This window comes from Dendrobates tinctorius, unplaced genomic scaffold (assembly GCF_039654945.1).
Source record: "Dendrobates tinctorius isolate UK_male_01 unplaced genomic scaffold, ASM3965494v1 ptg000097l, whole genome shotgun sequence".
Classification (NCBI taxonomy): domain Eukaryota; kingdom Metazoa; phylum Chordata; class Amphibia; order Anura; family Dendrobatidae; genus Dendrobates; species Dendrobates tinctorius.
Window position 1 is genome coordinate 23,527,574 of NW_027361765.1, and position 12,840 is coordinate 23,540,413.

At 48.0% G+C, this 12,840-nt stretch overlaps 1 protein-coding gene across 3 annotated transcripts in view; it reads left to right on the forward strand.

Annotated features, from left to right (window-relative positions):
• SLTM (SAFB like transcription modulator) overlaps positions 1-11,529 on the forward strand; it is a 137,620-nt gene extending 126,091 nt beyond the window's left edge. For all 3 annotated transcript variants that reach the window (XM_073586965.1, XM_073586967.1, XM_073586966.1), the window contains 3 exons: positions 9,538-9,673; positions 10,365-10,513; positions 10,635-11,529. In XM_073586965.1, the coding sequence (XP_073443066.1) occupies positions 9,538-9,673; positions 10,365-10,513; positions 10,635-10,737 (388 nt within the window). In that variant the 3' untranslated portion in view covers positions 10,738-11,529. The remainder of the gene's footprint in view (positions 1-9,537; positions 9,674-10,364; positions 10,514-10,634) is intronic.
• The last annotated feature ends 1,311 nt before the right edge of the window (positions 11,530-12,840 follow it).

The window sequence follows — 12,840 nt, forward strand, 5'->3', positions numbered from 1 at the left end:
TGATCTTTTTACTCTTAGACCTGTGACCGGGACAAGGGGGCATCCTCTACGTCTGGAGGAAAGAAGGTTTAAGCATACTCACAGATGCGGATTCTTTACTGTAAGAGCAGTGAGACTATGGAACTCTCTGCCATATAATGTTATAATGAGTGATTCCCTACTAAAATTTAAGAAGGGACTGGATGATTTTCTTGAAAAGCATATTATTACAGGGTATATACACTAGTTTCCTTAACATTGCGTTGATCCAGGGAGCTAGTCTGATTGCCGTATGTGGAGTCTGGAAGGAATTTTTTTCCCCAATGTGAAGCTTACTGTTTGCCACATGGGTTTTTTTTTGCCTTCCTCTGGATCAACATGTTAGGATAGGATATGGGTTGAACTAGATGGACTTAAAGTCTACCTTCAACCTTAATAACTATGTTACTATGTTACCTTCGGATTTGCTTCTTCAGAACGGAGTCCTTGTGCTCAGTGTTTCCCTCCATGGAGCAGGGGGGCTTACTTTACTCTGTTGACATTTAGAATGGTTTCCTGCACATTTCTATTGTGTACGGCATCGAAGGTTCCTTCGGTTTTGCGATACAGGACCATCATTACCAGTTCACGGCACTCCAGTTCAGCCTGGCATCCGCTACCACGGTCTTCACAGAGGTCATGGTGGCGGTCATAGAAACGGTGTCTTATGCCCAGCTTCACACCCGCCCTCTTCAATTGGCCCTCTGGTCTACCTGGGACAAGATAATTGTTTCCCTGGCCTGTTCCTGGATCGGCCAGTGCTTTTACCTCTCAATGCGAAGCAGTCCCTCTCTTCGTGGACAATGTCCGTCTCTGCCCTGCACAGGAGGTAATTTCTCCCGCTCTGTTGGCAGATCTTCAACATTGATGCCAGTCTTCAGGGTAGGGGAGCGGGCTTCCTCATTCTCGCAGCACAAGGTCGCTGGAATGTTCATGAGACCCTCCTCCCCATCTGTCTCTTGGAGATCAAGGCAATTCTTCTTGCCCTCCGCTGGCAGTCTCTCCTCGCAAGCAAGCCAGTCCGCAGTCAGTCGGACTTTGTCTCAGCTGTGGCTTACATAGTAGTAATAATAGTATTTATTTTTGTATGGTGCTGGCATATGCCCATATTCCGCAGCGCTTTACAGTTTGCACACATCATCGCTGTCCCCGATGAGGCTCACAATCTAAATTCTCTATCAGTATGTCTTGGAACATAAGCCACCAAGGTGGGACTCATAACTCACGGATCAAGGTAGAGGTAGCAATGATCCTGCGTTGGGCAGACTACCATATCCCCGCCATATCAGCAGTCCACATTCCAGGGGTAGACTACTAGGAAACCGATTTTCTTTATCGCCTTATTGGGGGACACAGAATACCATGGGTGTATGCTGCTGCTGCTAGGAGGCTGACACTATGCAAAAACAATAAAATTAGCTCCTCCCCGGCAGTATACACCCACCGACAGGCACCAAGCACCTCAGTTTGTGCTTAGTGTCTGTAGGAGGCGGACCGGGATCTCCCCAGATCCGCTTTTTTCTTTTCAGGTTTAGTCTGAACTTTTTAATTTTTCCCTCTTTTGTCTTTTAGGTTATTTTCCATCGGGAAACAGGGTGTAGTTGTCACCCTGATTTCCCATATCATGCGGCTGAGCGAGCAGTGTGGTGTCATCCACATCGCAACTCTCAGTACCGCAGGCAGGACTTTTCCCTTTCGCCTTCCGGTGATAAGGGTTGTGGACAGGTGGCTAGTCCTTGCCGAATCCCCCTCCTCACCCCTCTCTCGGGACAGGGCTGAGAGGAAGACGGCGATCGCAGCGCAGGTATTTCAAGCCGTCTTCTGCAGGATGCGGGTACAGAGGACTCCCTTCCCCCCAGCGGCCTGCCGTTTCCCCGTGGGCCCCTGTGGTCATCCTCTTCAGGGACGTCAGGTAAGTGCCTGTACGTTCCCTCCGGCCCCCGCATAAGCTCCAGTGCATGGGAGAAGTTGGATCTTGGGATTACAGGTCCACTGTTTTTGAATCTCCCGCCCTTTTTGCCTGCCGCGCGCTCTCACAATGGAACTATCCCTTCCCCTCTTAGTCAGGGAGACGCTGCGGATTCCTTCACTCACCGCAGCAGCGTCGCAAGCAGGGGACCGCTTCATATTTCATCCTGAGCGCGGTATGTCGGGGTGGGCAAGGGGTTGCAGCGCCGGCGCGGGCGCCGTCACTTTCACTTTCACTTTCCCCTCAGCCAGGGGAATTTCTCTGCTCCCTCCTCCATTCTTGAGCGCGCTCTTTCAGCGCGCCTTTTCTAGCCCATCACAGGGCTTCTTTCTCTTTGGAATGCCAGCCTCCCCTCTCTGTCATGCCCCCTCCGTCGCTGGTAGCCAATCACGGCGCAGCCGCTAAGCTCCGCCCCCCATCTTCCAGCACAAGGATTTCCTGGTTGTTTCACTCCTTCCTGCGCTGTTTGGGGGACACTTCAGCGTTTTCTGCTGCTCACAGAATCTCGGTAGGCTCTGCTCTGAGGCAAAGATTAGCTCCCCTCAGCAGTTATTCCATAAATCCTGCGGCCATTCAGTGCAGTCTACTTATGCCCAACCCTTCAGGGGATCTCTGCTTCAGGCCCACCGCTATCTATTACGCCTGTGCGCGCTGTAAAAAGAAGTGGGCATCAGGTCAGTCGTCTCCATTCTGCCCCCCCTGCCGTCCTTCCAATATGTCAGCATCTCAGGAGCGCACAGAGTCCCGGGCGGAGGGCGCTCTTCCCTCCTCTCTCTCCCCGGAGTGGGCCGTTACAATGTCACAGTCTGTGTCTGACTTGACAAAAGTATCACAGTCGCTGGTCCAGGTTTTAGAACGATTACCTCAGCTATCCTCAGCCACCTCTGCCCCGACCACCTCTCGGGGTGAGTCGTCCGCACCTGACCGCGACCTTCAGAGAGACAGACGGGGAAGGTCTTCTAGGAAGCGGGCTCGGTCCTCTTCGTCCTCGAGCTCGCAGGGCCCTTCTGCTCCCAGGCCTCCTTCTCCTTCCTCAGATGACAGCCTTCAGTCAGGCGATGATTCTCATTCGGAAGCTAGCTCTGAGGGGAACAGCGTTTCTAAAACGCGGGACATGGTCGATAGTTTGCTTGCAGCTATCTTCCAAACACTAAAACTTAAACAGGATGAGGCTCCAGCTCAGGAAGGCTCGGTTGTCCTTAGACGAGCCAGACCTCCGTCCCGAACCTTTCCCAATCACAACGATTTTAATACTACCTTAGCCAAACACTGGGAGCGCCCTGAACAACGTTTCTCAGGCCGCAAGTATTTGGACGTTCTGTACCCCTTTGACGCAGAACTGCTCTCAAAGTGGTCCAAGGCTCCAGAGGTAGATCCTCCAGTATCCCGGATAGCCTCTAAAACGGTTCTCTCTCTTCCAGACGGGGCGTCGCTCAAAGATCCTTCTGACAGGCAGATTGAATCTCTGGCTAAATCTATCTTTGAGGCATCTGGCACCTCTCTCTGCCCTATTTTCGCATCCGCCTGGGTGGCGAAGGTCATTTCCGCTTGGGCAAAAATTCTTCGCAGAGGCATCTTAGCGTCAGCTCCTCAAGACGAATTGGCAGATCTTGCAGATCAGATTAACCAGGCGGGAAAATACCTTTTGGCCGCCTCCTTGGACGCGGCCGGCTGCGTAGCAAGGGCTAACAGCAACATAGTAGCTGTACGCCGAGTCCTTTGGCTAAAGTCATGGAATGCGGACACTACTTCGAAAAAGTCGCTTACCAATCTGCCATTCCATGGCTCTAGGCTCTTAGGAGCAAAGCTGGATCAGATAATTTCCGATGCCACTGGAGGCAAAAGTACTTCGCTTCCCCAGTCTCGACCAAAACGCCCCTTCAACAGAAGGGGGTTTCGACCATTCAGGCCTTTTCGTCCCTTCTCTGCCACGGAGAGGGCCACTCAACAGGATCGGCCGCCTGCCACCAGGGAGCGGGATCAGAGGAAACCTTCCTACAAACCCGCTCCTCGCTGGAGATCTAGAGGACAATATTCCAGATCTGCAGGAGCCAATTCCGGCAGATTTTCGTCTAAGTGACGGGTCACCCCCACCTGGAATTCCTTCCAGGGTGGGCGGCAGACTTTCCTTTTTCGCGGATGCTTGGCTGTCCGTTGTAGACGACGCTTGGGTCAGAGAACTCGTCGCATCCGGTTACAAAATCGAATTTGCTTCACTCCCGAACAGACGGTTTTTCCGGTCTCGGCCTCCGCGACAGCGGGCCCAGATTCCGGGTTTTCTGCAGGCCATTTCCTCCCTTCTTTCCGCCGGAGTCATTGTTCCCGTTCCCTCAGACGAACGGTTTTCCGGGTTCTACTCCAATCTCTTTGTAGTCCCGAAGAAAGACGGCTCTCTTCGTCCTATTCTGGACCTCAAATTGCTCAATCGCCACGTGAAGATTCTCCATTTCAGGATGGAGTCTCTTCGGTCGGTGATTGCTTCCATGGAGACCGGGGAATTTCTCTGCTCGGTGGACATTCGGGATGCCTATCTCCACATTCCAATATGTGTGCAACATCAGAAGTATCTTCGATTTGCGTTTCAGGGAGACCACTTTCAGTTCACAGCTCTTCCTTTCGGCCTGGCTTCAGCGCCCCGGGTTTTCACGAAGGTGATGGCGACTGTGATGGCCATCCTTCGCTCCAGAGGGATCCTCATCATCCCTTATCTGGACGATCTTTTGATCAAGGGTTTGTCTCGCCAGGACTGTCTCCGGAGCCTTCAGATAACCCTGGACACTCTCAGCCGCCTAGGTTGGCTAGTCAACAAGGAGAAGTCCATTCTGGTCCCCACCCAGCGTCTGACCTTTCTGGGTATGGAATTCGACACGGAGCTAGCCCGTGTTTTTCTTCCAAAGGAAAAGTTTGCAACTCTGTCCAAGTGCATCAAATCTCTCAAGAGGCCTGTTCCCATTCCCATTCGGTTCGGCATGAAGGTCCTGGGGAAGATGGTGGCCTCCATGGAGGCAGTGCCCTTTGCGCAGTACCACCTTCGCCCTCTCCAGCTGTCTCTGCTTTCAGCCTGGGACAAGACCACGATGTCCTTGGACCGTCCTATTCGGCTTCCTCTCAGAGTGAGGCAGTCTCTCACTTGGTGGCTACGGCCAGCGTCAGTTCTCCAAGGGAGGTCCTTCCTTCCTCCTCAGTGGCAAATCATCACCACCGATGCAAGCCTTCTAGGATGGGGAGCCGTGTTCCATCAGAAAGCGGCCCAAGGACGCTGGAAGCCACAGGAGTCTCTCCTTCCAATCAATCTTTTAGAGATCAGGGCGATTTTCCTTGCCCTTCTTCACTGGCAGCCCCTCCTTTCCGGCAAGCCGGTCCGCATTCAGTCGGACAACGCCACGGCCGTGGCGTACATAAACCATCAGGGGGGTACGCGCAGCAAACAGGTAATGTCAGAAGTGGCCAAGATATTCCGCTGGGCAGAACGTTACGTTCCGACAATCTCTGCCGTCCATATTCCAGGGGTGGAAAATTGGGCAGCCGACTTTCTGAGTCGCCAGGGCCTAGCGTCCGGCGAATGGTCCCTGCACCCCGCGGTTTTCTCTCAGATATGCGACCGTTGGGGCACCCCGGATGTCGATCTCATGGCATCTCGGATGAACCACAAGGTACCGCAGTTCGTAGCCAGGTCCAGGGACCCTCTAGCCGTCGCATGCGACGCACTGGTGACTCCGTGGTCCCAGTTTCAACTTCCGTATTTGTTCCCGCCTCTGGCATTGATCCCTCGGGTGGTAAAAAAGATAAAATCAGAAGGCGTACCAGTGATTCTAGTTGCTCCAGATTGGCCAAGACGGCCTTGGTACGCGGAGCTGGTCAACATGCTCGCGGACGTTCCCTGGAGGCTTCCGGACCGTCCAGACCTTCTCTCGCAAGGCCCCCTTTACCACGAGAATTCTCAGTCTCTGAGTTTGACGGCATGGCCATTGAGACCGCAATTCTAAAGGAATCAGGTCTGTCCAGTCAGGTTATTCAAACTATGATCAGAGCCAGGAAACCAGCCTCTTCCCGCATTTACTATAGGTACTGGAAGGCTTTTTTCCGTTGGTGCGATGATAGCAAAGTCTTCCCAATGTCGTTTTCTATCCCGTCTATCCTAGGGTTTCTTCAAGCTGGGTTAGACGCGGGTCTGTCCCTCAGTACGCTCAAGGGCCAGGTTTCCGCGCTCTCTATCCTCTTCCAAAGAGAGCTAGCTTATCTACCACAGGTCAAGACTTTTCTACAAGGGGTTTCCCACGTGGCTCCCCCTCATCATTCGCCAATAGACCCGTGGGATCTCAACCTCGTTCTTAGCGCGCTCCAGAAGGCGCCGTTCGAGCCTCTCCAGGACATTCCTTTGTCCCTTCTCTCTTGGAAGGTCACCTTTTTGATCGCCATTTCCTCCATCAGAAGAGTTTCTGAATTGGCGGCCTTGTCATGTCGTTCCCCTTACCTCATTCTCCATCAGGACAAAGCCGTCCTCAGGCCCGTTCCTTCTTTTCTTCCAAAGGTGGTTTCCGCTTTCCATATCAATGAGGAAATCGTCCTTCCTTCGTTTTGTCCGGCTCCATCTCATCCTCTTGAGAAGTCTCTCCACAAACTGGACGTAGTTAGAGCCCTGCGTGTCTATCTTGCCAGGACCTCTTCCTTCCGTCTGTCCGATTCCTTGCTAATCATCTCTGAAGGTCGCCAGAAGGGCCTTCCGGCTTCCAAATCCACGATCGCTCGCTGGATTCGTTCTACCATTCTGGAAGCGTATCGTCTTCAGGAAAAGCGGCCCCCTCCGGGAGTAAGAGCTCATTCCACCCGGGCTGTGGCGGCTTCGTGGGCTGCTCGTCACCAGGCCTCGGCCATGCAAATTTGCAAGGCTGCAACCTGGTCATCCTTGCACACCTTCACGAGGTTCTACAGGGTTCATACCCAGGCCTCGTCTGATGCTGTGGTTGGTAGGAAGGTTCTGCAGGCGGCGGTGGCTCACCGGCCGACCTGAGCCTTTCGGTTACTTTCGTTCCTTTTTGCTGTTCCCACCCTTGGGACTGCTTTGGGACGTCCCATGGTATTCTGTGTCCCCCAATAAGGCGATAAAGAAAGATGGATTTTTGGTTCTTACCGTAAAATCTCTTTCTTGGAGCCTTCATTGGGGGACACAGCACCCTCCCTTTTTCAGTTGTACCGTGTTGGGTCTTAGAGTCCCCTGTTGGGTTGGTACATATGGTTCGAGTTTTTTTCTCGTTGCTTCTCCTACTGCTTTTTCACCAACTGAGGTGCTTGGTGCCTGTCGGTGGGTGTATACTGCCGGGGAGGAGCTAATTTTATTGTTTTTGCATAGTGTCAGCCTCCTAGCAGCAGCAGCATACACCCATGGTATTCTGTGTCCCCCAATGAAGGCTCCAAGAAAGAGATTTTACGGTAAGAACCAAAAATCCATCTTTTTTTTTGTATTATCGGGGGTTAGCGTCAGGCGAGTAGTCTCTCAACACCGCCGTCTTCTGATAAATTTGTCGGAGGTAGGGCATTCCGGATGCCCACCTAATGACTTCTCGATCGAACCAAAAGGTTCCCCGGTACGTTACTAGATTCCAGGATCTGATGGCTGTCGGCTGCGACGCACTTGTGATTCTGTGGTCCCAGTTTCAGATGCCTCTTCTGTCCCCACCCCCTAAATCACAAGTCAATAAAAAAAAAAAAAAAAAATCGGTCTGAAGGGTTTCCAGTAGTCCTGACAACTACAAGCTATTAAGTCAGACCTGGTACCTGGAGCTGGCGTACTTGCCCCTGGACGCCTCCTCGGGCTTTCCAGACCGTCCGGATATTCTTCCGCAAGGCCGCTCTTTCTCCACAGTTTCACAGTCGTTGAAGTTTAACGTCATGGCCTTGAAGCCTACTTCTGAAAGGGACTGGAGTTTTTCCCATCAGGTCATTCTGGCCATGCTTTGGGCGAGAAAACTAGCATCCTCAAGTTTCTACGACAGTTTCTGAAGATCTGATTCAGGTGGCCTAAGTATGACTATTTGGTTCCATTAGCATTATTGGCTACAAGAGTTGGCAGCATTATCCTGCCGTTCTCAGTTTTCTTTTTCATTCCACATTAGTGCAGACATTGTCCTTTCTTCTCTAGGTCCTTCTTGCCCCTCTCCGGTCCATAATCTGGATAAATCCTGAGGCAGTTTCTTGCTAGGCCTCGGCTTTAGAGGTTGCAGGGCCGCAACCTAGTCATATTTGCACGTTATGGCAAAGTCTTAAAAAGTTCATATTTTATGTCTAGTCTGATGCAGGCCTAGGAAGGAAAGGTGCTACAGGCGGCGGTTACGCATCGGCCGGCCTCAGTCCTTTTTTTTTTTCTCTGCATTCCTTCCGTACCCACCCTTGGGGACTGCATTAGGACGTCCCATGGTTACCTGTGTCCCCCAATGAAGCGATAAAGAGAAGGATTTTTGGTACTCGCCGTAAAAACTTTCTTGGAGCCTTCATTGGGGGACACAGCACCCTCCCTATTTGTTTGTACTGGTTTTGGGCATACATGCCTTGGTTGTTGAGCCGGTACATATGTGGAGTTTGTTGGTTGCTTCTCCTACTGCTTTGACACTTAACTGAGGTACTTTCTGCCTGTCAGTGGGTGTATGCTACGGAGGAGGAATCAGTTTTTACTTTGCATAGTGTCAGCCTCCTAGCGACAGCAGCATACACCCATGGTTACCTGTTTCCCCCAATGAAGGCTCCAAGACAGAGATTTTACGGTGAGTACCAAAAATCCTTTTTTTTTAATATAGTTTTACTAGTGGAATATATATATATATATATATATATATATATATATATATATATATATATATAATTTTTTTTTTTTTTTTCCAACCTCTTTAATGGCCAGGTCAAATTTTTAAAATTTGACATCTTTTTATTTGGCAATAATTTTCAATTCTGAATGTTTCAATTAATCCCAATTATTTCGAGACTTTGTGACCCATATTTTATTGTGGTAAATTTAAATCGAAATGTCTTGTTTGTTAAAATATTATTTATAAAATATTAAAAATGGCACCCCTCAACATGTTTGAAACTGCTGTCAACTATTAACCCTTAAGGGGCTTTTCAGGAATTAATGCAAAGTGGCATGGCAGGAAAGAATTTTATTTTTACCACCAAAATGTTGCTAACGTGAACTATATCTAAGGCTGCTAATTGACCATGAATTGCCATGGCAAACATCAGGACCACACAATGTCAAGGTACCGATAAGCCTAAAGAGGAAGCCATCTAGATGCTGTAGTCACTATTGACAGCACCATCTAATGGATTAAACAGCCAGTCGGTGTCACATCGATCATAACTGATGCAGCAGTGTGTCTACTATGATCACCTGGTGATAAAACCTTCATTGTAAGTAAACCGCACTCAGTCTAATTAGTGACACAATGCTGAATTCTGTATTTTAACCCCTACCTCATCCTGTCTTCAGATTATGTCGCTAAAACCTGCTGACAGATTCCATTTAAGTTAAGAAAAATAATCCCCTTTTCTTTCAACAGAACTGACAGACCTGGACGAGACGCACCTGGCCATTCTGCCAGAGGTGGGCATGGCAATCGTGGTGGTAATTCTGGCTTTAGTGGCAGAGATGGTGATCGTGGCATAATGGTGGGAGACCGTGGTAGCGGTGGGCAAGTAAGTATTTTATTCTTTTACCCTTTTCTTTATTTTTATATTGGTTAACAAAGATGAGAAATTAAATTTCACAGCACCCTGGTTCAGCAGGCCAAGTCACTACTTTGTGTCGGCCACACAGGAACCTTGCAAAATGCCTTCTGCTTGCTGCCATCCCCAGCAGCTCTATTGAATAGTAGGCCCAGTGGGTCATTATGTGTGTCACACCACGAGGTGCGTCATGACCTCCCAGTTTGGCATTTACATAGTCAACGTAGAGACCTGTAGGTAGTGTTCAGGGCTCTTGTCTGTAGTACATGGCTGCTGGACCAGGATCCTACTAATCAGTGCACTCATCTCTAGCAGTTGATGAATTGTATGTATCCCAAAATAGTGCCATTGAAAAATAAGATACACAGTTACACTGACTGGGATATGTTGTGGCACTTTAGAATACAGCAATGAATAGAGAACTCATTAACTCTGAAAATAGGTAAGTTTTTACTGAGACTCTATTTGTAAAACTCTTTAAAAGTGGAGTCATTCCTTTAGACTTTCATTATTTTTCTCCCTTCTAACCGGGTGACCCTGGCTGGGAGTGAATTCAAAGGGAAAAAGTGTCCTACTACATCTCCTGCAATAGTTAATCTCTAAATTTATAAACAGAAGACATTTTTGCTCCGCTATAAAGTATCAATGTCACCTTTTATAGCACTTTAATGAAGGAAGACCTGTTGGCCCTGGGCGTGACAATGCTGGGCCAAGAAAAGAATGGCACGGTCCCAACCCACAAGTTGGTGGATATGATGGCAGAAGGATGCCAGATGGTCGAAGTGGAGATATGATGCCACCTCATTCCAGGTATGTTATTAGAGGACCAATGGAAGATGAGCAGGTCTATATAGCTGTGAAGACATTTGTAAATTATGCTTGTGGTCTTGATATTGGTGTATTTAATAGTTTTCCTTTTTGACCTTTCCAGTAATTCTGCAATCAACAGAGTTGTTCATATGCCAGGATCTATGTCCCGAGGAGGTGGTTCTGGATTCAAGCCCTTTAAGGGAGCACCACCACGGAGATATTAAGAAGCCTGTTACCTGTGTTTAGAGATAACTTATTCGTTTAAAACCTTTAATTGAACGAGGCTTTAATACAGTGAATTGTCCTGCTTTTGTGTTTTTTAGTTTTAAGAATTTTTTTTTTTAATCATGGGGGATTTTATTGGTGGATTTGACTTATAAGTGCGTAATCTGTAAATTCCTCCAGAATCGTGTAAAATAATGCAATCTTCAAAGGGGGGAGATTGTTTCTTCACTATGAAAATACAGACTAGAATGGTTGAGTCTCCCGTTCAGATTGGTAATCGTTCTCTTCCTGTTCTATGTTGAGGCTATAGTTTTGCTCAGTAAACATTACACACATTATACAGCCATGTCTACATGGTTGGTTGAGCTTCGTTGGGTAAATGGACTACTGCTTATGACTTAGTCCTGATTTATATGACCAAATTATCTGGAAACGAGAATAAAAGCGTTAAGTTACCTTCCACCTATTTGTGGTGGATGTATTTAAACTTCACTATTTAAGCAATATTCTGAGAGAGGTTGGTAGTATGGCACCCTTTCTCGTTGACTCTTAGAATTTTTAGTTTCCCTTTTTCAAATTGTTGTGTATGTAGGCTTTTTTTTTTTCTATACTCTTTGGAAGCCTGATGTTAATGTTCCCAAGCATTGTATAGTATTTTGTATTTTTTTTCCTCTTCTCTGGATACAGTGTTGTGTTTGTGAATTTGGCCACAAAGTTTTTTCCCCCTCCCTCCTTAAAGTCTTGTTAACTTTTAGGTGGCATAAATAAACTGGCTTGATTTTTGTTTTAAATGTTTTTCTTTTCTTCCTCTCCCTTTATAATATACTTCTAACTATATGGCTTTGTATTTACCTGCTCACAAGTTTAATTTATTGTAGCAATACTAGCCATTAGCTACAGTTCATCTCCATCAAAGCACCACTCCAGCCAGCGTTTATTTTTTTTTTCAGCGCTGGAGTGACACTTTAAATGTAAGGCCCCAGTCATATACTCACCCTCTAGCGTCTTCACCGGTTTTCGTCACTGCTCTGGTCCGGCAACGCCAACTTGTGCCCGTAATTTCTGACTGGTCGGAAGTCTGAAGTTAATGCTACAAGAGCTCGATGCAAGTCTGAGCCAATATGAGTCTCTCGTACAGATGTATTGAAGAGTGACCTCCATTGCGCTCCCTGAAACACTGGAGTCGCCAGCAGGTCAATTTTTGCTGGAATCAGACCTGATCGATACTGGAAAAGGATGCAGGTGGCAACAGGTAAGTATCATATAGGGCAGGGGAATTACATTTGAGGCACCAATTGTGCAATTGGTGTAATGAAACAAAAAAAAAATCTGGAGTGGTGCTTTGGCTTATGCTTTCTAGCACACCATAATGGTTGGTATGGGCAAGCTGTTCCCAGAACTAATTATGGGAATTCTGGTAAATTGTCCGATAATATTTCTCTATCTTTACTAGTGAAGATCAGATCGGTTACATTATATGACCGGCCAACCATTTTGATGCTCCCGTTGTTGATACACAACACATTAATTTGCTAAAGAATATGATTAGTAGTAGTAGTAAAGGGAACCTGCCTAATCCTCGGACAGCATGAATCAGAGCTCTGCCATTGCAATTAGCTTTGTTCGTTTTATAAACCCTCTGAAATGCTGTGATGTTTCATCAGGAACAGTTTAAAAATCCAGCTGGGGACTATAAGGCTATGTGCACACGCTGCGTTTTTTTCTGCGGTTCCGCTGCGGTTTTGGCCACAGCAGTTCTGCAGGCAGTGTACAGTAGCATGTTATCCTATGGGATTTACATTCTGCTGTGCACATGCTGCAGATTTTTAACTGCGGAAAAGCTGCGGTTTTGAATCCGCAGAAAGAATTGACATGTCAATTCTTTTCTGCGGATTCTGCTGCGGTTTGCCATCTCCTCCAATGTAGAGATGATAAACCGCAGGCCAATCCGCAGGTAAAACCGCAGGTCATTTTACCTGCGATTCCGCAGACCAATCTGCAGAGTGTGCACTTAGCCTTAGGAGAGACCTGAAAAAACTGACGTCCTTGGTTGGCTTCGCTTCATACTGCTCAAATGCTTTAACAGGTTTATTCCTATGTAC